At 41.7% G+C, this 25,313-nt stretch overlaps 1 protein-coding gene across 1 annotated transcript in view; it reads left to right on the plus strand.

Moving 5' to 3' along the window:
- The window catches only part of ALK (ALK receptor tyrosine kinase), a 626,252-nt gene that overhangs the window by 158,128 nt on the left and 442,811 nt on the right, over window positions 1-25,313 (plus strand). Inside the window, exon 2 of the mRNA XM_079969155.1 lies at window positions 14,134-14,253. Within this exon, the coding sequence (XP_079825281.1) occupies window positions 14,134-14,253 (120 nt within the window). The remainder of the gene's footprint in view (window positions 1-14,133; window positions 14,254-25,313) is intronic.

A 25,313-nucleotide genomic window follows, 5' to 3' on the forward strand; every position in this document is an offset into this window, starting at 1 on the left:
ACCTCCAGCAGAATTGCCAATGTTAAGAAATGATGAGATGTGTTGCCCAAGAAAACCTGGGGGGCACTAGGTTCCCCACCTCTGTTTTACATGATTGTGCACACACATGTTGCACACGGTGAGGTGTTGCCTTTATGGCATCACTACACAGGAGTCTTTTCTGCATCTAAGGTTGGCAGAGATATGCAAGAAAGAAAGAAAAGGACCATAGGTACAGTCAAAACCATATGAATTATGAGCACAGCATGATGCCAACACCAGCCTCACTGTTACCTTAACCGGGCAGGTATTTGGTTCAGATGCCAGGTATAAGAAGTATGAGAATTGGATAAATGAGTGAGGCTGTCTAATCCCCTAAGAAAGCCCAGTGCAGAGATTTATCTTAGAGAGCCACAAAGATGGGTTGGCAGCAGCAGCCTACAAGCTGAGGAAAAGGAATGTTGTGGCCTGCATTTTGTAGTGTATCTAAGAGAGATCTCCCAATATTTCCTATCTCTCTCCTATAAACCCCCTTTTTCAGTTTGAAAACAAAATGATGAGGTACTGTAATTTTCTCGTCTACAGCTTCCATTTGCAGTCAGTTCCGAGGTGCCTATCTGTGTGAAGATAAGAGCTTTTCATGTTTTACTCAGGTGTTTTATGGCCTTCATTTCAGGAACACTTACAAAACTTTCATGAGAAATGCTCCTATGTATTTAAATTTCCTACGGTTGTAGCCAGAGATGATATCCTTTACCTTAAGCAAAGCAGAAATATTGCAGTGAAAACAGACAACATAAGCACACTGGCATCCTTCCCAGTCAAGGGAATATGAACAAGGTTTTATTGTTACTGCCAAGACAGCTGGATTTTAGATGGAAATAGTAATCTCATTCTTTGGCTGTTTCTAGGGGTAATACAGCTTTCCTGCTAACAAATGCCCAGTATTCTTTCTGCATTAGAAACATCTTGTGAGTTCATTATCTTTGTGCCAAGGTATTTCTCAGCCCCAAACCCTAATGACTCTAATAAATGGCAATACACACAAAAGGCAAGAAATTCAAAAGTACAGTACCCTACAGCTATCATAATTTGTTTCCATTGTGCATATATAATGGAACTTCGGAGCATTCTGTGGCATTAGCTTTAATGGTCTGAATGTTTTCAGTTTTTAGAAATTAAACAGGTTGCAGATAGCATTCCTGACATGCTTTCTTAATGACGTAGCCCCTGCAGTAAGTAGACTTGGTAACTGGATCATTCACAGTGGCAACAATGGCTCGTTAAGCTGACCATTAGGCAGCTACTTCAGACTTCTGGAATATGTCCCACTCATCTGCCAGTATGGGGTTTGTAATAAAGCCACTGCGACAAGGAGAGTTGCAAGGACATTTTTGCTGTTTAAACTTGGCCAGGGAAAAAGGAAAGAGATTTGAGTTTTGTACCTACGAGATGTAGAGATGGTCACCAGCTTCAACAGCTTCAGAAGAGGATTAGAAGAAGAAGAAGAGTTTGGATTTGATATCCCGCCTTTCACTCCCTTTAAGGAGTCTCAAAGCGGCTAAGATTCTCCTTTCCCTTCCTCCCCCACAACAAACACTCTGTGAGGTGAGTGGGGCTGAGAGACTTCAAAGAAGTGTGACTAGCCCAAGGTCACCCAGCAGCTGCATGTGGAGGAGCGGAGACGCGAACCCGGTTCCCCAGATTACAAGACTACCATTCTTAACCACTACACCACACTAGTAGCTTCCAATGGCTACTAGTTATGATGACTATGCAATACTTTGAGCATCAGAGGAACTATGCTTCCGAATGCCAGTTGCTAGAGAACATAAAAAGTGAAGTGCTATTGTGCTCTTATCCTGCTTGCAGACTTCCCATAAGCATCTAGCAGGCCACCGTGGGAATAGAATGCTGGACCAGTTGGGACTTTGGTCTGATGCAGGAAGCACTCCTCACCACTGAGGGCACAATGGCCTTGGGTGACACTGCTGCAACCAGAGGAACTCCAAGCTTCAAGGGAACTTCAACTCCATGCACAACAGGCTGCACAACTAATTCCTGGGAATTGAAACCAATCACCCCCAGCACCTCTGCTTTGTTAGGATTCAGCCTCAGTGTATTGGTCCCATCCAGCCTGTTATTAAATCCAAGCACCAGTTCAGCACTTGTATAACCTCACCTGACTCAAAGGACAATGAGGAATAGAGCTGAGTGCCATTAATATATTGATGGCCTATTACTTCAAATGCTCTGCTACAAGAAGCAGCCAGCTTCTGATGTCAGAAGTCAAAGGACATGGGGGACAAGATGGAATCTTGAGGGACCTCACAGCACGAGTGCTATGAAGCCAAACAGAAGACACCCAACGCCCTTTTCTGAAACCAACCCTATCAAAGTGCCCCCAACTCTCACCTCACCAAGCTGGTCCAGCAAGATTCCATGGTCAATGCTACCAAATGTCACCGAGATAAAGAAAGAAATGCAAGGGTTAAGAATTCAGTTAGCTGGCATCCATCCATCAAGGACAGTATCCACATCTTTGGGCTGCGTTGACTGAAACCATTCCCAAGCAAAATGACTAGGTGATATTCTGGACACCTACACTGGATCTGTATCACCATCACTACCCGCATCAAGTTCAGAAGGCATATGAGCAACTTTACCCTCACAGCACCTTTCAAATTTGTCACAGCAGGCTTCCGAGGATTCCACCCAGAACACCCTTTCCTGTGTCTGTTCTTAAAAACTCATTCACCTCCCCCCCCCCAAAAAAAAAATGCTCTGCTGGACAGCTCCCTGAGCATTCAGTGGTGGCAGAAAAGTGAGCTTGCTTTGCTGCCATCATTGCCAAAAAATAGAAGCAAAAATGTTTCCTTGCTTGAGTTAAGTCATAGTTGCTATTTAACTTGCCACTTGGTTTTACCCATCACCCTACTTGCTTCATAGCCCACAGCTCTACAGGAAACCAGGGAGCTGACCAGGCTGTGCGTTGCAGGACAGGGCACTTGTGAGTGATTATATCAAACTTCTCCACTGTCAGATGACTGTTGCGGTTGCTCAAGAGTAACCAGGCAGGACTCCAAACCTGTGTTTTACAGGTTTTGTTTTGGTGCAAACTATTTACAATGAAGAGCTCCAAAGCTCATTTCTGGCTGAATCGCTAACAGAATCCGGGAGTGGTCTTTTTTGGACCTCCCCCAACATAAGAGTTTCATTACCCCCAACCTTCTCCTTCCCTCTTTGCGCCTTAGGCTACTGCACAGGATGGGCGATGGCAAGGGCATGTTTCCCTCCTGTCCGGCTTGCCCAGGAGGGCAAGGCTCCCACCAGCATCCTCTGGTCCTTGCACCTCTCCCCCACTAGAGGTGGGGCTTTCCCCCTCCCCGGAAGAGGAACTGCTTCGCAAGATTTTCAGAGGCTCCCTGTAGCACAACTGCCCTTCTATTCCTCACCTCTGAGCCAATGGCAGTTCCCTGACATCCACATATACCATATCTGTATTAACACATAAATATTCCCTCGGCCCAAGGCATTCATGGCGTACATTATGAACATGTGCATGTGCTCAGTGTGTCCATGCTCTTTTGGCAGAGTCATTGCAAAACTGTTTCTGAGTTTTAAGTTTAATTTTCCCATAGTGCTTCATCCCTCCCAATCTTCCTCTAGCATCTAAAAGTGAAAACAGAAAAAGTACCACTGCATTCCCCCTTGTGTGTATTGGGTCAAAAGAGCTATCACAACATTGCTGATCATGCTGATTCCAGCCGCTGTCCGTAACAAGTCCCACCTCTTAAAGTGATGATGATAATAATTAACAATAGTGCATTAATCTCCCTGGAATTTCCCATGTCCTGCATCCTGTGTGGCTCCCTTGTACATAACCACCTGGGCTGCTTTGCAGATGTAATTGTTAAAGCACACTCAAGAGTGTTGTAGTAAATAGAAAGCTCATGGATTTCTGGAATACTGTTTGATACCTTTTTGCGATTACAATTCCACAACAAAGAACGAGATATATGTTGGAATCAATCCAGCAAGCATGGCTTCTGGGTAAGTTCCACATGCCTGGAATCCATAGGGGCCCACCACTGCAGTGCCTGATGGGCTGCATTCATTGTTGATTGTAAAAAGATGTGCACTATTTTCACATGGGGGTAGGATGAGCATGGGCGGGGGGAATTAGCTATTTTGACTTTGGAGATTAAAAACACACACCATAAGAGCACGGAATACATTGCATCTGAGGAAGAAAACAAAAGAGACAAAAACAGCATCAATCTATATATCCACAGGGAGACAATGAGTAGTGCAATAAAAAAAAACCTCTTTCCTAATAAACTGACTCAGACCAGGCCTGAAGTTTCTGAAATCCCCCTTTTGGATCTGTGCTGGAGCAAAGCTAATAAAAGAAAACATCTCTCTCATATATGAAATAAATATATATGGTGGTCATTTTAAACTTTCTACTAGGTTTAATGGGCCTACTGAAGGATTTTTTAAAAGTTCAGATTTGTTCTGAACTGCTGTGCACAAATATATATATATAAAGAGAGAGAGAGAGAGAGAGAGAGAGTTCATGCCTGTTACATTTTTGTTCTGATTTCTAAAGGTCCCATGGCTGCTTTTCTTTTGCATCGGCAGCCATCATATTTCCTGGAAGCCTGGAAATCTTTCACCCTTCAGCTGCTTATTCTCCAATGGAGACATCACTGAGAGCTAAAACACATGATATGGGAAGTATTAGGTGCAATTTTGGGGATTGTACAATTCAAACTGTAGATTAATGGCAGTTGTGGGAATAATCTATATTTTTTAAAACCCTCCCAGCATTTAAAATAATAATAATAATATGAACAATTAAGTGTAGCCACTTATGCATCATCACAGACAGGATAAAGATTTGCATGAGTTGTTGTTGTTGTTGTTGTTTTATACCCCACCCTTCCTCCAAAGGAACCAAGGGCTGCTTACTTTTTTTACACATGCTTTTTGTTTGTATGGATGCAAATTTAGAAATAATGGATGGAATGCAATGTCATTCCAAGGCAATTGTTCCATCAACCCAAGCATTTCGGCTTGCTGGATGGAATTACCTTTTCCTTCCCCTCCCATGCACTGATCCTCCAGAACCTACGAGGGAAGCCCTGTTCCACAAGTGGGAGACCTTGCACAGGGCTCCCGCTGTCAGAACAGGCTAGTTGAATCTGCCCAATTTCGTTACTTCAGATATAAATGCAATACATCTTGCCATAGTGGGGGGAATGTTGACCATTGCGCCTGCTCGTTCTGCTGCCCAGGTGTTAATTGTTGATGGACAACTTCAGTGTCTAAGCACTCTCTTCTTAACATTCCTTATCTTTAAAACCTATGCTGTTTAACATCTCAAACTGGATTGGCATTATGGTGCCAGGATCAGCGGGTAAATCCTTTAGCCCTGTACCATTTTCCCATTTAAAATGGTGCCCCCCAGATCCTATTCCTATCCCTGCTTGGGGAAAACATGCATCTATGGTTATTTTCCCTCCGTAGGGCAAATAGTAATGTCTCTGGGGGGAAGTTAGACTGGAGAAAGGCATGGGGAGGAAATAGTTATGCACTTTTACAACATTTCCACAGCACTGCTGATACTATCTGATGCTTTCAATTCCCTCCTCCATTTTTGAAGGAAACTAAAAGCAGATTCAAAGCCTTTAATCTGGATTTTCTATAGTCATCTGTAATGAAAATATCAAGCTGACATTGGTGGAAATGTAGATTTGGCTGTCTCTTCCATGTAGTAGCTGGCATTATTAACAACATTAGCACAGCACAAATTGTGAAAAAGAGGATCAAAGGTGTTTCACGCTCCCTTATGTGAAGTCCAGGCTTTGGCAAGAACTGGGGTTTGGGCAAGTGGAATACTAAAGCATTTACAAGCTGTTAGACTTTATGTTTAATTCTCTTGGGGGTCTGGAGGGGAGAGCATGCTCCTAAGCATTACGAGGCCTAACGAAATAATTTTTCAGGCTGATCATAGTCAGTCAACAGTGTCAGTCACTGTAAATGTTTCCAAAAGTACATTCCATTCAAGCCTCAAGAAACATCTTGGCATCTACTACCACCTACTAATTGCTACCTGTATTCCTCCTTCTCGGCAAGAGTTCAATACAGATTTTCTGACACCCAGAATACTGTTTATTTGCACTCATCAAGCTTTCAGAGTGTGACATAAAATCATTGTAACGTAATACATTATTTAACATGTTTTCCAACTGGAAAAGATGAAGTGATGGGTTGTCACTGAGCATTTTGGAAAAGGAAAAGAGAATATTTGGTCTGAGGCTATGCACCCTGCTAGGACAGCGGGCAAAGCCAAACTAGTACAGGAATCAACCAAACTAGAGGAAAATCCAGCACTTTTCCGCCCCATTTATTTCAACACAGCAGGATTAAGCATGCTTTTTACCCCTCTCATTGAAATAAGTGGGGGGAAATGTGGCTGAATTGTGACTTTCCATTGGGAGTTCATAGACAAGACCAACCATGTAGCCAGCTTGTTTGTCAGGTGACTATTAAGATGGATGAGCTCTCCCAAGCTCCCCTCAGATTAACTCAGAAATGGCCCATGGTCTTCAGGGGGTAAAGAGTAGAAAAAGCATGGAACATATTGGAGAGCCAGTCTGAAACTTGTAAAACTGACACACATACACACACACCCTGCAAAATTTGCAGGTGTATAAAGAGGTTCATATAAGATAAGAGTACCAATGGCTACTCTTACCAGTATGACCAGTTGGAGAGTGCTGTTGTGCTCATCTTATGCTTGTGGGGGTTTCCATGGGCGTCCATGGAAATATCTATAAGCATTGCAAAGGGTTGGACTGGATGAACCTTGGGATACCTTCCAACTCTACAGTTCTATGATTCTGTGATCTGGTTGGCCACTGTGACAACACAGTGCTGGACTAAATGGGTCTTTGGTCTGAACCAACAGCAAAGCTCTTCTTTTGGCTGCAGGGGCAGGAAAAACTAGGCTGGGAAAGAGAAGTGCATCCCCCATCATGCTCTATGTGTCTCCACAAGGGTCTGTCTCCTTCCTTCTGTGCTCACAGGAGACTTTGAGAACATACCATACATGGGTATGCATGCAAAGGATCAGAGAGTCAGCTAATACTGGGCTTGCATGTGTACACAGTAGGTATATTTCTAGAGTCTGTTCTCATGGTCTGCTGAATGCAGTTCTGTCCTTCACCTCCATGCATATTACATCACTCCACATTGACTATCAGAGAAGGGCCCGAGTGTTGATACAGGCGTTTATTTGCTGCATGCACAGAGATGCACGCTTACTGTAAAATGGGCTCACAGAGTCATTAGTTCTCAGCAAGTAGTGACAAAATGGAGCACAAGGCAGGAAAAAGTAAAATAGAAAGCCAGGAATACAGTGGTACCTCAGGTTACATACGCTTCAGGTTACAGACTCCACTAACCCAGAAATAGTGCTTCAGGTTAAGAACTTTGCTTCAGGATAAGAACAGAAATAGTGCTTCGGTGGCACGGCGGCAGCAGGAGGCCCCATTAGCTAAAGTGGTGCTTCAGGTTAAGAACAGTTTCAGGTTAAGAACGGACCTCCAGAACGAATTAAGTACTTAACCTGAGGTACCACTGTAGCCTGTTCCTCCCTCCTGGATTAGACCTTTCTCCTTTAAGCAAACTATTTGGGAAGTAACTGGGCTGTTGCTTAATCAGGGCCTTATGAAAACTGCTTCTGAGAATGAATCTATGGATTTGGCATAGCAGGTCTAGCCAAGGAGATGGGCCTGAGTCGTACCAAAATCACAGTGGAGCTAAATTAAATATGGCCCATAGGGTGTTTGTAAGGAAATAATTAGAGGCTCTCATTTTTTGTTCCAAAGGCAGAAACTCTGTACCCCTGACCTACTTAGACTCTTGTAATTGAGCTTTTTGAAGTATACTTGTAAGAGTTCTGCTTTCTGCATCCATTCTTAGAGTCGCTCGTGTGGAAAATGAATAAAGAGGCCCTGAATTACTACTACGATGAATTCCTGGCTTTTATTCAAACAACTGTTTGAGAGTAATTTTGCAATATATCCCCCAAGCTCAGTATGTAACCGAGTGGAATTTGACCTACAATCTTGAAACTACAATTCTATTATGGCACTTTAGAGCTTTGAAAAATGCCTGTTTCCTTGGTATCCTACCTGGCAGAAACACATTACCCAAAGGATGAACCTGCAGCAGTGCCTAGAAATAAGGTGAAGTTTTGCTCTGGCCAAATTTGCTGTTTTACAAAAGTTTTGTTCTTGGTCTTCAATAGCTGGGAATAGGCATCCTCCCGAATACAATGTTTCAAAATGTTGTCTACATGTTCTCTAAACTTGCAGAACAAGCAAACAAAAATACTTTATTGATAAGTGTGGTTTGACTGTGAGGTTCGCCATCAGCTGCTATTATTATCTCTGATCCGCACCTTGGTTTCCTCTCAGACTCACTTTGTACACTAAAGCATTATTACTTAAAGTATTTTTGCTATTCTCCAAAGAGCCAAGGAGGTAATAGTCATAATACTCATGATACTCCTACTCCCGCTAATAATTTATTTTTATACCCCGTCAATCTGACCAGGTTGCCCCAGTCACTCTGGGCAACTTCCAGCAGAAATGTTGTTGTTGTTGTTGTTGCTATTGTTTATTGAATCTATATTCAATAAACCAGAGATCGCAGGGTGGTTCACAGATTAAAATCAAAATATAAAACCACAAAATACAGGAAACAACAACAACATCAAACATTAAAAGCTTCCTGAAACAGGGCTGCCTTCAGATGTTTCCAAAAATGTATATAGTTTAACTCTTTGACATCTGCCTGGAGGGCATTCCACAGGGAGGATATGACTACAAAAAAAGTCTTCTGCCTGGTTCCCTGTAGTTTAACTTCTCGTAGTGAGGGAACTGCCAGAAGGCCCTCAGTGCTAGACTCAGTGTCTGGGCTGAACAATGTGGGTGGAGACACTCCTTCAGGTATACAGGGCAGAAGCCATGTAGGGCTTTTAAAGTCAATACCAACACTTTGAATGTGCTTGGAAGCATACTGGGAGCCAATTTTGATCTTCTAGGACCAGTGTTATGTAGTCTCAGCGGCTGCTCCCAGTCACCAGTCTAGCAGCTACATTCTGGATAAATTGCTTTTCATATCCAGGGACTCAACATGCTATGCTGTTTTTTATCTTTAACATACAAACAGCTAAGGCAGTTCTTCGAGTGCAGTAGTAAGATAAACTTGCAGTATAGTACATTTTCTACTAGCGAACTTCATGTGTGTATGTTCACCTGTAAAGGTAAAGGGACCCCTGACCATTAGGTCCAGTCGTGACCGACTCTGGGGTTGCGGTGCTCATCTCGATTTATTGGCTGAGGGAACCGGCGTTTTTCTGCAGACAGCTTCCAGGTCATGTGGCCAGCATGACTAATCCACTTCTGGCGAACCAGGGCAGCGCACAGAAACACCGTTTACCTTCCCGCTGGAGCGGTACCTATTTATCTACTTGCACTTTGACGTGCTTTCGAACTGCTAGGTTGGCAGGAGCAGGGACCGAACAACGGGAGCTCACCCCGTTGCGGGGATTCGAACTGCCAACCTTCTGATCGGCAAATCCTAGGCTCTGTGGTTTAACCCACAGCGCCACCCGCATCCCTGTTCACCTGTATGTAAATGCAATAGCACATCCAGAACCTTGCCATTCATTTCATTGGGACTTCCTAGTGACCTTTTGTTTTGATAAAGGAAAAAAATTTGAGCTCTGACCTACAGCATATAATAAATGTCTCCACATTTCAAAATCTGCAAGAGTTTGCTTCTATGATCGTTGGTGTTGAGGATCAAACCCTTTAAATTGTTTCAGTATCTGTGCATCTAGTGAATCTAGTGTTTGAGATAAGATCAAGAGCACCACAGTAACTTGGAACAGGACCTTGACTGTGACTGCCCCTTTTCTGCATTCCTGTCGAGATATGACAGGTACCCACTACCTGCATTTTCTGGAAACAATGGGAGTTGGTGGGTTGCTAGCAGCAACCACCACTGAATTTTTTCGAAACATGATCTTATGTCGCCTCCTTCTTTGACAGTATTCATTTGAAAAGTTTCATCATATTCTAGGCACCCATTCGTGTGAATATGCAAAAGGCTTTAACAATAGGTTTGAATTATTTAAATGTTCTGCATTCCCAAACCCCTCTCATTCAGGGCAGCTTTGCATCCCCTGAAGTTTTATCATTTACTCACAGAAATATCCTCATGTTGATGTTGGTGGCATGGGGATCTGTGCTCCAAAGGCACTTGTGTTCTTGAGGAAAATGCAAATTACTTGCATATATAGAATCCAGGATTAGGCCTCATCAGTAAATCTTAGACCGCAGGCCAAAGCACACCAGTGCGCCATAAGGAGACTGCTGTTGTGCTGTGAGAAATGATTTTTTCTTTTTAAAATGAAGGCATCTGAGCACTCAAAGTATCTGAGCGCTCAAAGTACATAGGCCTTCAGAGGAGCTTTTGCCCACTGCATCTCTGCACAGTTTTGTGCTCAGGCTTTGCTTCTGTCCCTGTCATTCCCTGCTGGGGCTAGGCAGCTCTACCACATCTTTGCACTAGATGTGATGAGGTAACATAAAGACGTTCAGTACAAGGATACAGCACAATTAGCTTCCCATGAAACAGACATGCTCAGAACTCTCCCAGAAACATGGGTAGGTTTCTTTTACTCTTTACACTAAACCTTTTGAGCCAGAAGAGTGAAAATTGCCTTCCTTCAGAAAGTTTGGGAAACTCCGACCTGAATTAATTGTCTTGTGGTCAGCAGCAGGGGTTGGGACTTGTCAAAGCTCCTTGACCTGGCCCAGTGCCCAAAACTGACCAGAGATGTTACAAGGACCTCCCATTTCTTAGCATGAAGAACTCTGAAAAAACAAAGCAGTGGCTTTTTCATACTCAATTTAGCCACTCTGGCATTGTAGTTCATTTGGAAGGGGACAAATGAAGTGGGCTGTGATGAGGGGGAGAAGAAAGGGAGCTGCAGTTGGATGGTGGCGTAACAGCTAAAGGACATACATAATTCTGCAGGCAATCCTGAATTATACACCTCTTGTTGTTTAGACATCCCTTGCTTATATGTTGCATCATATAAGCATACCAATGAAAGGTTTCTCTCAAGTCCAGAGTACTAGTACTAGTCTCTGAGTATCTGAGAGCAGTATTTGGCTCTAAGTTGTCCTTTAGGCAGGAATGTCAAAAATGCCCATAGTTATTAAAGCAGAATTTAAATGAAAAAGCTTGGAGAGGTTCAGCATGCCTTCTCTTCATGGTTTAATGTGCCCTGCCAAACTCCCGGCTACTAAAATTTGAGCCGTCAGCCTCCCATTGTAATTCATTCATTTATTTAAAAGGTTAGTATGGCTGCAGAAAAGTGATAAAGCACCTTAAACCAGGGAGCCAGGAAGGGTAGTTGCATGTTCCAACCAGAGTTAAAGTTCCTCAGTATATTTTGACTTTGAGTCCTGCATCTCCAGAGGATACACAGTGAGGGGGAAAAGGGAAAGCATTTTTCCAACCACAGAATATCCAGAAAAATAATTTTTCATTGGATTATTTTGGGAGCACTCAGAGGCATTTTCTTTCAGTCTTGTGGGACTATTGCAATGAAGCCCTGGAATATCTGGGAGTAATATTGTCACGTAATCTTCATGAAGTTTGTTATTTGCTGTGACAAGTTGCCATTCCTCATTGCAAACAACTTCTGCACATTTTTTTTTTCATGCTTATGGGGCATTATGGCCCTTGTGTAGCTACTTGAACAGTAGGATAAGGTTTCAACATTAGATTTTAACCTTTGCTGGATCAAGGAATTAGAGGGGGCTCAGGCATCATACAGCCTAACCCTGCCCATAAACTCACAACCACATTATCAGAAATTTATAAGATATAGCAAAAACTAATCTATATGAAACTATAGATTTCAGTGCTGCACCCCTCTGAGGTCTGTTCTAGGTGGCTGTCTAGTTGGCTTAATGATAACACAGGCCATGGGTGTTTGGGGAAGAATTGCTGCTGGTCTTCTGAGTCCGTGCTATCACTGTACCTCTCTGTGTTATGACAGCTTGCCTGCTTTCTAGGCAGAATATATCAGCAAGGTTTAGCACTGGGAGTGAGGTGGGGTGTGGGAGTTTTGGGTTTGCCGTGCACTTGGCTGGCATTGCTGTACATGGCATTGTGTGTGTGTGTGTGTGTGTGTGTGTGTGTGTGTGTGTGTGTATATATACCTGGTGTGTATATACCTGGTTTTTCTGGCAAGTAAGGGGCGTATGTTACATTGGTGGCTGCCTGAAGCCATATTAAGGCAGAGCAGTTTTGATAGGGGTCATTCCAAGCACAGAGAACAGCTTAGCAGGAGACACAAGAGATTAGAAGTGAAAGACCAAAATACAATTTTATGTTGAATTGTTCTGATGGCAGACTGCTGCAATTTTCCTCATGAAGCCAATAGGAGTTATGTGAGAAAGTGAGGACTAGCCTTCTGTTGCAATCAGGCTGGTTTTCTACCAGTTTCAATTTCCTACTTACACATGAAAAGAAAAAATTAAGCTGTCAAACACAAGCTATTAAAATGTAGGAGCTAAGAGTAAAAGGCCTCCATGACATGGCCTACATTCTGTGCCCCTGTTTTCTGTTGAGTTTACCTGCTTCCCTGATCAGAGCAGCAGAAGTGCTAATCTCACACTTTCAGAATCATGCTGGCCTGGCAGGTGTTTGGAGTGGATAGAGATGAAAATATACCATCACAGCTGATGTGGGGTCATTGGGACATGATAATCCCCAAAGGCTTATACCGAACATTCTAATTTGTGACACTGAAATTCAGCAGGGTGTGAAGGTACCTGCTCTATGAGCCAACTCTCCAGAGACTAAAAATAAAGTAACAAGTGAGAAATGCTCCGAGGTCAGACCTCATGCCAAGAATCTGCTACTTCAGCCAGATGATATTGCCTGCAGTTCTGTGCTGGAGTTAGTTTTCCTTCCCTATGGAAAGAAAAAAAGTAAATATTACTTTTAACTTTACAGTCCTGGCTGTGGATGGCAATGGAACGGAGGAATATTATTTCATACTCTGGCAATTATATTTTGCAAATCTGGGCTTCCAGTATTTTACCTATTAGTTCAAGTCAGTGGTTAACAGTAGGAATTATATTTGCCACTAAACATCTGTGCAGATGTGTGTGCGTTCTGTGACTTGTCTTGATTGCTGTGTTTCACTTTCCTACCACGAACAGGTGCCTGTACGTCAGCACTCATGTATGTTTCAGCCTTTATCATATTGAGAGCCATACGCTTGGATTGCATGTCTGTTCTATGATGATATCCTTCATAGCAGGATAGAGAATAAAGCCCTTACAGCAAACCCTTTCCTAGGATGTGGTGATGAGAGCACCCAACTGAAGAATTTTGAAAACAATTTCACAACACCATAGGCATGGATGAAAGTCATAATGAAAAACATGCCCACTTCACTTTGACTCAGCTCTGATTTTAACCCACAATAGCAATTGCGAGTACAGAATCATAGGTTGGCATTTTCTCTGGTTAGATATGGTATGCATTTCACATCCTAGATTGGTGAAAAGTTTGTGCTGCTAATTAAATTTGTATTTACAAAGCTGACCAGGTTTCAAACAATTGTAATTGCTCTGTTCCCAATTCACTTCTGGGAAGGTTTCGTATGGGAGGAAGCTGGCAACTACTGCCCAGTGTGCCTGGGGTGTCATTGCTTTTATGTGCACCACTGAACAGTTGGGGCATTGCTGTCAGTTTTGACAGCACTGCTCACCCCTCTCCCCACAGGTGATCAGCAGTAATTTGGTCTTGCATATGGCACTGAATGTGTAGCTCACGGTTGCATATCAGTTTCTCTGCTACTCTGCTATTGATACTGCTACTATTGGGTAATGTTGGTTAATTGCTATTCATGCTCACTTGCAAGGATAATTTTAAATAGATGTACTAAACAGAATGTTGTTATTTTTCTGGTTGGCATCTGCTATTCTTATATTACTATATCATTTATTTTTTTTTTGCATCATGATCTCTTTCTTTTATTGGTAGGTGTCAACATTCCAGAATCTCCAACAAATATTCCTCCACGTTCTTTGGATTTTACTGCTTGGAATTTGTCCTGGGTCATGAGAGATTCCTACCCTTCCTTTGTTCCCAGAGGGCGGCACTGTAAGTACATCCATCTTGCATTCCCAGTAATTTGGAAATGATCCGATGTTAAAATAAATGACCACCTAGATAAGTTTTCAAAGATGGTGTTTCCTAAAATAATGCCACATCATAAATGATTTCAGGTGATCATCCAGTGTTCTGTTAACTTAAAGATGAGCTCACACCTTAGTGCATTCATTTGATAACCTTGTTAATCACTCAAATGAAAAACTGCCATTTTATTTGTTTGTTTGTTTGTTTGTAGAATTTATTAGCAACAGATTTTTGGCATGGTAACATACAGAAATTATGCATTACAACATTAACAGTTTAAAGTAACACATAGCCCTAATGATAAACAATAAGTTTAATATGTTTTTAAAACTTTTTTAAAAATACACAAAAATAGTAGCATGAAAATAGCTGCTTCAAATGAGTTAGTGACCGAAGTAGTGTGTTAAAATGCCTTGACAAATAGAAGAGTCTTAACCATCCAGCAAAAGACAAGTAGTGACTCTACCTGGAAATCATCTTTCAAAAAGATATCCCACAAAATGCCCTACTCTGAGCACTACTGATTTCAGCTGGCAAATAGATAAATGAGCAAGGGTTCAGTTGCAGTTCTTTAGGCACAGGGAGGTTTATATGGGTGAAACTGGTCATATGTTATTCCTGCATTGTAGGAGGTTGAACTAGATGTACCTTCTAACTGTACAATTCCATGATGAGTCATTTTGTACCATTTCTTCCATAACCCCAAACCAGTTCCAAAAATGGGAGCCCCATTGTGAGAAGATTAACCTTATCATCATATACTAACAATCATCCATCAGTGCCCAACCTAAATTTGGGCATTGAGAAAAAGGGTAATGTTAGCAAAACACACACTCTGACCTGCTGTGCTACTGAATACAACCTTCCTTGTTTTGCTTTAGATTAGGATGGGCAATTTCTGACCTTTTATATCTTGCTGGCCTACAAGTCCCTGTTGGAGATTCATTCTCCATGTCTTCAGTCATGGGATTGTTGTCTATCACATGATGGTGTATGTTTTCATTCCACAGTGTGGGAAGTGGTGGAGACAGGATGTTTTGATGTTACTGTGTTCCGTGAAGTGGGACTATTGTCCTTTGTTCTTTTTCTCTTTGCTGTCTGATGAGAAGGAGCTAAGCCAGAATGTTCCAAGTGTATTATATGTAAATAAACATAGATTAGCCAAATGCTGAGCTACTGAGTTCTGTTACACAAAACGCAAATACTTTGCTGATCCCTGAGTGCACTAATGCCTTTTGGCATCAGTCGCTGTGATGCTTGGGCAGAGGAAAGCTTTTGAAGCTCCCGAACGATCAACCAGGAGGGAGAGAACATGCCAGCCGTGCATGTGTCTCTGCCTGGGTCCTACACGAGAGTAAGACACTCCTAACAGTCCCATCGTACCTGACCATTCATCATGCTGGCTGGGAGTTGGGAGTCCAACAGCATCTGGAGGGTCACAGGTTCCCCTTTGCTGATTTATACGGTGATTTAATTTCACTGCAGTTTCTTCTTGGGAGAATTACTACTGCAATACAATATTAGCACTTTGTAGAAGGAATACTAGGTATCAAAACAAAAAATGGTGGTGGGGCACTTTTGACTGTTTATATCAAATTAGGCCATGGCAAGATCCCCAGGAATTATAGTGTGGAAAAACATGACATAGCCAAAGTATAAACCGACACAGTGGTTTTCTGCTTTTGCCACTAAATTGTGAATTGTGAATCTGAATTGTACGTTTGAGCTACCAGCAATCAGCAGTGGGAAAGGTGTGTTCTAAACCAATGTCTTTCTGGCTCACTGTTCTGTGAAGTTTCCTGGCTTTCCATATGGCAATATTGGAAATGGACATTTCACATAATTGTTCCCTTCAGAATTTTCATTAGTCTTCACTGCCTTAAAAAGAATCTTACTATGTATTATTTTTTGTTGATAGTGAGCCATTTTGGAAGCTTGTTGTTAGCTGGAAAGGTGGGATAAATATATATACAGAGAACAACCTTTTCCTCCCTAGCTACTACTGTAAGTATATGTAGCTGAAACAATCCCATATCCTACCCCTGACTCCCTCCCCTTCCTTTGTTACTTTTTAAATGTCTATTATTAGACTGTAAGATCCTTAGGGAAGGGAACTCTCAAAGTACCATATTGAAGGCATTACAGTATATTCATAAAAAAATAACTAAAATACCGAATGTTGGAAACTACCTTAAGATGTTTGCAAAGGGTGGTATGAAAGCATTTTAAATCAATAAAAATTAAAACAAATATATCTTGTGTTAGGACAGGCAACCCTAATGAACAGCCTATTCAAATGGCAATATAGCTAGTTCTCTTTGTGGGTCGGGTACCACTTGTCTGTGTTTAAAGGAAGGGCCATAGCTCAATGGCTGAGCATCTGCTTTGCATGTAGAAAGTCTTAGGTTCAATCCCTGGCAACTCTTGGTGGAACTGGGAGAGACCCCTGCCTGAAATCCCAATCAATGTAGACAACACAGAGCAGATGCACCAGTTGCCTGACTCTGTACAAGGCAGCATCCTTGGTTCCTGCACTGACATAATTGTAATGGACAAAGCAGGAGAAATTGCAGACACTTCAAATGGTATTATGATGATGTAATTATTGCAAAACTTGCCATCACTGGTTTGTTGAAAACACCAGTCTGGTAAGCCAACTGCAAAAGGGCATGTGAGTCACTGGCGCCATCTTTTAACTGATGTTTGGCGTCTGACTTCACTATGGAGTCAGTATGGACTTTATTATAATGGTTTCTTTCAGAGTAATATGGGTCCTGCATAGGCATTCTTGCAGTCCTTGTGGCTTCCGGAAAGGCTATATTCAGCATTCCTTTTGGAAGATGAAGGAGGATGAATCTATTGCCAGCCTCTTGTGGGAACAGATGAGGTGGAAAAAGGCTAATAAGATTTACTCACCCCAAGCCTCTAATTATCTGCTTGAGGAAAAAGTTTGACCTACGTGTGTGAAGGCATCACATATTTCTCTAAATTTATGTCTTAGCCTTTTATGTTGTACAGTACACATTTGTTCAAATGGCAGAGAATATCTGCTCCCTGCTTTTGTATCCACCTGAACAATGAGAACCCTCTAGTTTCGTCTTAGGCTAACATATTTTTCTTCTTCTTGTGCCTTCTAATATATTAATCATTTCATCCAGCATAAAATATTTGGTTTAGAAGTTTAAATAAAGTTTAAACCCTAACATAACTCCATTTGTTGTATTAGCATGTACATAAATGAATATTGCCCCATTAATGCGCACACACTGCCATTTTGCAGATTTTAAAACTGAGCTAAAGTGCGGTTAAACTATTTGTTTAAGGCCTTTCAAACCTCACAGGCCTCTTTTTCTAAAGATCTCCCCACTCCCATATAAGGAATGAATAAATCATTTCCTAACAGTTCACAGCCTTGTTGCCTGATTAAGATTACAAGTGTGTGTTAATAAAAACTTCTATTAAAACTTTGTTTGCCTAATAGTCTGATGGGACCCTTCTAATTAAGTGACTGGCACTGCTGAAGTGAGGAAATATTAGTCTTCTTAATTATTTTTTTCCTTGTTCTGTTAATTGATTGAAAGCTGAAATAAATTATTTTTTATAGTATTCCCCCTCCCCTGCAATACACACCCACACACACATACACAGAGGAGAAGGGAAACGTTGAATGCTTGAGTCTTGACTGCATTTCTAAAACTGCATATTATAGTCACAAGAGAAAGTCATCAGCTTCTTTGAAACTGCAGCAGGAATGATATAGTAACAGGTGTTTACGCACTCCTCACTGTTTATTGTTAATACCACCTATTTCCATTAGTGGATGAATAACTGATGTTGATTACTGGTCATGTCAGTCAGAACACAGCTTCTTTATTCAGTATCACCTTCCTTCTAATGCCAGACTTGAACAGCCCATTGTCTATCAGTTTGGAAGTGAAATAGGGCTGTGCAAAAGTTAAAGTAGTAGTTTATGCATATGCAGTAGCATCTGTAGCTCTACAGAAGCATATCAGTTTAGAAGTTAAAAGGAAGAAGGAGCAGTAAAGAGCTATGAGTTCCAGAATCTGAATGGTGAGAATGATTGAGCCATCAAACACTGAGAATTTCGAGGGCAAGGATGGAGGGTTGAGAGAACTAGCCTGTTTGAGCCCCTAAGATGTTATAGAAACCTACAGGGAGGATTGCTTTTATTTTATTTATTTAAATAATTTTTATCCCCCCCACGCCCACCCAAAGCAGTTTACAGAAAGTTTTTTTAAAATTTTTCCTCTCTGGCTTACAATATAAAAATAAGGTAAAGCTAAAGGTACCCCTGCCCATACGGGCCAGTCGTGTCTGACTCTAGGGTTGCGCGCTCATCTCGCTCAAGAGGCCGAGAGCCGGCGCCGTCCAAAGACACTTCCGGGTCATGTGGCCAGCGTGACGAAGCTGCAGCTGGCGAGCCAGCACCAGCGCCGCACACGGAAACGCCGTTTACCTTCCCAATATAAAGCGGTACCTATTTATCTACTTGCACTTAAGGGTGCTTTCGAACTGCTAGGTGGGCAGGAGCTGGGACCGAACGACGGGAGCTCACCCTGCCGCGGGGATTCAAACCGCCGACCTTACGATCAGCAAGTCCTAGGCACTGAGGTTTTACCCACAGCACCACCCACGCCCCACACAATATAAATTTTATTTTTATTTTATTTTTTACAATATAAAAATACACAACACAAAAAGAAAATGGATTAGGAGGAAAGAAGAAATAAGCAAACTTGAGGACAAGTTTATGTTCAAGGGTCTGTGTGCCATGAAGTTAAAAAACACTCCTCCCAAACCAGTCTGGAACAGGAGTCTTATGGCATTGGTCAGAGCTTTTGAGGGGAGGTTTCAGGAAGAGGGGGGGGGATCTTTACCACTTCAGAAGTGTACCCCAGCCCAGCAGCCAGTGTGGTGTAGTGGTTAAGAGCAGTGGACCTGGTGAACCGGGTTTGCTTCCCTGCTCCTCCACATGCAGCTGCTGGGTGACCTTGGGCCAGTCACACTTCTCTGAAGTCTCTCAGCCTCACTCACCTCACAGAGTGTTTGTTGTGGGGGAGGAAGGGAAAAGGAGATTGTTAGCTGCTTTGAGACTCCTCAGGGTAGTGATAAAGTGGGATATCAAATCCAAATTCTTCTTCTTTTTCTGGGGGTACTCAAGGGCATGCAGTATACCTTTTTTTTCTAGAAGAAAAGCACTGTTTAAAAGTCTGGCACTTACTGTAACAACGTCATGGTGAGTACTAGCACTTTTTTTTCTAGAAGAAAAGCACTGCCAGTAGAAATATAGGGCTAGGCACAAAACTTGCCTGTAAGTCAGAGCTTTCTAAACTGTGTGTTGCGGCAGTGTGTAAGTGTGTTGCACAAACACTCCCAGGGTTGTAAAGGGGTTAGTTTAACCTCTGGTGTGCTAGTAAAACTGAATTACTGTGTTGCGAAATGATGCATGTCAACAAGGTGTGTCACCAACATGAAAAGGCTGGGAAAACTCTGCTGTAAGTATACTTAGGACTTGAGATGTGATGGCATCATCTGGACTGACCAAACTGTGCCGTTCCCCAAGATTATAACGGATGCACTTTGTTTTACTCAAGGCAAGGCAACATATAGTCAGTAAATTTTCCACTATTGCCTACCCCTTCTTTCAAAGCCAATCCAAATTCCATTGAGGTCATTAAAGGCACTCAATTAATTTCAGTTGGCTCACGGCCAGGTTCCCAGTTCTTAGAATGATTTTCTCACTGGCCTGTTGCACTTACTCCCTCTCATATTGGCAGGTGCTTGAGATCTTGAAGCCAAGAGCTTCTTAAACATTCTCTCAGTATTGACTTAGTGTTGCATCTCCAGTTTCCATTGCTGATAGTACTCTAACTTGAGGCTTACATGATGCTCAGCACCCAGCCTTGTATTTTACTTCTTGGCTCAGCTGAGGTAATTATTAATCCACTCTGCTGTGAAATTATTCATAAAATGATAAATGATGCAATGCTATGCCAGTGCTTAGTATAGCTAAGACAAATTGACCATTCCATATATATGATACAAGTTCAGGTATCTACATGTGGACCAATGCCCAGTACTGAGAAACCTTTTGAGAAGATTGTGAAATTTGTTTCTTTCTGAATGCATCCGCCACTTTTCTCATATCTGTGTTCTGCAACTGTGGTGAACTTTGCATTGCATGACACGGGTTAACCTTATTACTCAATTTGATTTGTTTTTAGAATGTGTTACTATTAATTTACCATTGCCATTTTTTGTGGTTTATCTGCTGTTTTTAATTGATACTGTATTTGTTTGTTTGTCATTTTTATTTATTAAATTTATATACCACCCTATAAGGTAAAGGTAAAGGACCCCTGGACAGTTAACTCCAGTCAAAGGTGACTCTTGAGTTGTGGCTCTCATCTCGCTTTCAGGCCGAGGGAGCCGGTGTTTGTCCGTAGGCAGCTTTCCAGGTCATGTGTCCAGCATGAATAAACTGCTCTGGCGCAGCGGAACACCGTGACAGAAACCAGAGTGCATGGAAACGCTGGTTACCTTCCTGCCACAGCAGTACCTATTTATCTACTTGCACTGGCATGCTTTTGAACTGCTAGGTTGGCAGGAGCTGGAACAGAGCAACAGGAGCTCACTCCGTTGCGGTGATTCGAACCACTGACCTTCCAATTGGCAAGCCCAAGAGGCTCATAGATCTCAAGGCAGTTCACAACATCTTATATCCTACCCTACCTTCAAAGAGCCTAAGAGGGAACACATGAGAGTATCACAGTTTATCCTTATCCTTAAAAGTTTATCCTTTTTTTCTTTTCTTTTTTTAAAAAAAGGTTCATCTGAGAGATAGTGCCTGGCTTAGCTGACTCAGTGACTGTACTCTCATGCCCTCCTGTACTTACTGAGGCAAACAGAAGCAGTAATCCCTTTCCTGCTCTTTTAGGCCTGTAGCCAATATCTACTCTAGTACATGTAGGAATGGTTGAGCGACTCAATATTTTTGAATTCCTATAGGAACTGAATTGATCTACATATCACAGACTAATGTGCAGATAGTTATCCACCAGCTTTTGTACTTCTCAAACGTTCTGATATAGTTCTCAGCTAAAGGGAAAGTATCAACGTGCATTTTTTTAAAAAAGGTATATTTGGAAGCAATGTGTTTAGAGAAGCATATTTTGAGAGAAAATATGCAAATAACTGAATTTACATGTGGATTTAAAAAGAAAATTACAAGTTAAGGAAGGAACAGGATGGAGTAGACTCACTTTGAACCCATGCAAAAGTGACACACACCAACAAACTGCCTTATATCAAATTAGGGCATTGGTCCATCAATGACTGACAGCAGTTTTCCAGGATTTCAGACGTGTTCATCTCATGTGCTCAGACAACCCAGACCTTCGAATTTTCAGTTAACACCCAAAAGATTGAGTGCAGGTTTTTTAAAGGCTGAGCTCCTCTTTAGACTTCAAGGCTGTCTTCCTCCACAAAAGCTATTGAGCATCTTCCATTGCAGCTTTACAGATCTATAGAATTAAAGCTGAACTCTGGAACTCCCTACCACAAAAAAAATTATTGTGGCAAAGAATTTAGCCATTATTAAATAAAGATTAGATATCCATAGAAAATGATGTCAGTAATTGGCAGCTGATTATTCTAATCTCCACTTTTATCTGTCACTATTTCATTTCATTTCATTGATTTTTTTACTGACTTTGCCCTTGCACTACCACTTTGTGACCAGTGAACCTAAATATTTTTTAGCCTTCTCAAATGTACCCTGGATCAGAATTCCTGATCTTGATTAGAATGTGATTCTAGGATGAAAAAGAACCCTGGCCAAAGATACACCAGGCCACAGGTGTTTTATTTGGACTAGTTTAGCAATGTCTCATTGAAAAGCAAAGACACAGGACCACTGAATTGTACAGTTGGAAGGGACCCCAAGAGTCATCAAGTCGAACTCCTTACAATGCAGGAATTTCAATTAAATTTAAATCCCAAATAGTTATTTGTGAAAACCTCCAGTCCCATATATGTTAGAGCCAGGGCAAATTAGCCCCTCTACTTGAAAGGGTCTAGGAAGAGATCGCCCCATCTCCATTCCTAGTGAATCTTCAGGTGCATCTCTTAATTCCTTGCTGCATGTATTCAGCTTGCCCATGCAGCTCCCACCCCAGGATTACTCCTTGACCCCAAGAACAAACGTATCAATTATCCCACACTGAAATCAATGCTAGCAGTTGGATCACCTTTCCCAGATGTGTGTGGATGCCTGCCTTCCCATTCTAGGTCTCTGAAGATACATTCAATTACCAGAATGGGAAGAGTCAGGGGGCAGGATGCACCTTCATGCACCTTCTTAGGGAGGTGGGAGAGGTATTGTCAAAAGGCAAATAGGGAAACTTTCAAACTGGCTTTGCTTTTGAAATTAGTAACTGGAAAATCAATATGTCACTTCCCTGTCATGAATTAAAAGCTTATGGGCATTATAAATTAAGTATACAGAGGTTAGCCAGTGTTAATAGAGGTCCCCAGGGCTCACCAAACAGTACTTCTCCCAAGAAAGCAATTTAAACACTGTCTCCTCCCTAATGCATATCCTTGAATATTTATTTAGCAGGACTTACTGTAGTAAAAATGTCTCAGCATTGTCCATACTGCTTGTACTTATGCAAGTATTTGTGGATTACACTTGCCCAGGCCAGTGTGAATTATAGGCCTAGCTTTGCTCCTTGCAGTAGTGAACATGGGCTATATATTGAAAGGGAGTATATGAATTCCCCTGGAATGGGAGCATGAGGTTGATCATGGGTCACATGCTTGTGGTTTCCCAGCAAACTCTTCATACCCCAGAACAGCCAATAAAAATGCAAATGAAATTAAATAACAGCCTGATACTTGCAGTCTAGACATGCTGACCAAACAGCATGCCAGAACACGGGCACATCAGTATGCTCAGAGGCCTGTCCATTCAAAACACCTCAGAACTAAAGCGTCAGATCTTGAATGGACAGGATTACATCGGTGGTTCTGAATTAGCTAAGTACTGTAGACCCCTGGTTTTTCAAAAGTCAAACCATGGACCCCTACTTTTGAAAACAGTGGTATCTCTGTGGTAGTTTTTGTTATGTGAATGGAGCCACCTCGCCTTCCAACATGTCACATGACTTGTGGAAGAGCATGGTTTCCCAAAATGTATGTTTTTTGGGTGCTGCAATCTTGTGTGAGAGTACAGGCCCCCCTCAAACGGGATGTCCTGGACAGTTGATGGGTAAGTACCATGGACCCCTGGGTGGGTTATGCAGACCCCCTGGGATCTGCAGACCACTAATTAGGAACCACTGGACTAGATGATTTGAGCTTTGTGCGTGTCGTTTCTCATTCTGTGCTATGCACCCATTTCTCTTTTAAGATATTCACCTTTTCTCTCCCCTGCACAATATTTACCATGGCAGTCGAGTCCTGAACGTGTTTAGTAAATCCCACAGACCTCAACATTTTTTGTTCTTGAGTTTTGGGGTGTGTATTTTCATTTTGTATTTCTATGGTGTGAACCATCCTGCGATCTCAAATGAGATCAAATTTAATCAATCAATCAAACAAACAAACAAACAAACAAACAAACAAGGTTTACGCCTTAGACTTATGCTAAAGATTGCAGCTTCAGTTTGATACAGAGATATATTCATTTCTGAAGAACAACTCTAACGAAGACAAAAAAAAATGATTTCTGATGAATTGTGCTGGTAGACAGTTTGTGATAAATTGTCGCTTTTTTGTAGTTTCCTAAACTTTTGGTGTCTTTGGCAAAAGACTTGAAAAGGAAAGCCTTTTGTTTTAGTGTAAATGGAGAATCTGGATTTGTGATTCACCGGACCGTAGCAATTCCTCCCAAGGCTTTACGATCTGTGGATTTCATACAGCTGCTGCATAAACATATACTGATATAAATCTTTTGGAAATCTCACTGCACAAAGCTACTGAGTATGCACTGTAGCTACTTCCTAAAATTCCATATCTAGTCATGTCTTTTAGAGGTGGCATAAAAAGGAAAACTCTCCTGGTTTTTCTATTAAATTTAATTACTTTCCCTTACATATTTTCTTTCCTCAGCTTGGAGGAAAAGGTGGCTTTTATTTAAACATGAACAGCTTCAAAGGGCTTCACACCACACCCAAGCTAAATAGCAAGTATTTGGCATACACTGAAACAGGACTTTGTGATGTTGCATTAGAAATGTTCCTCAACTTGTATAAATAGTAATTCTAATTATGAACAACTCACCACTCACAAGTGCTAAAAGAAATCATATGTTTTCTACAGTACATTTTTGTGATAGCAGACTAAAAAATGGTAGGAACAAAAGAATGGGCAGCTTACAAATGAGGTTATATACAGTATGTATAATGTGCACTTTGGCTGAATTGGGTTCCTAATCTTAGCTTCATCTCAGCTTTTAATTAAGAGCGTACCTTTAAGCTACATAAAGTAAATACAGTGCCTTTCAAAGGAAAATGTGTCCTGTTTGAAATCCCTTTCAAAGTTCCGTGTATTGAGGATAGACCAGACCAGGAATATGGAGTATTAATCTTATGAGAATAATGAGATACTATGTACCAGACATTAGGCAGTAGTGATTTTGTCATTCCTTCTTTTGATTTTCCAGTATAGGCCCGAACATTAATTGAAAGCACTGTTGAGAAAGACTAACATGACCAAATTAAAGCCTGTCTTACTGCAGCCTGCCTAGAAACATCAATTTTATGGATACCAAGTACAATTTAAGTGCCTGTTACTGTATTTTTATAAGAAGCGAATTGAGGCTTCTCTGCTGGGGAGAATAACATATGCATGTGCAGGGGTGGCAATTTTCATTGGGTGTGGAATGAGTTTGAACCTCTTCTTCCCCTGTGGAATGGCCTTGATGGGGGTAGGAAGAGAAGCTAGTGCCCTCCCCAACAGCTGCTATTTAAACAGGTTTAGTAGGTGGTTGGTAAGAGTGG

Source organism: Podarcis cretensis (genome assembly GCF_951804945.1).
Source record: "Podarcis cretensis genome assembly, chromosome: 3".
In the NCBI taxonomy this organism is placed as follows: domain Eukaryota; kingdom Metazoa; phylum Chordata; class Lepidosauria; order Squamata; family Lacertidae; genus Podarcis; species Podarcis cretensis.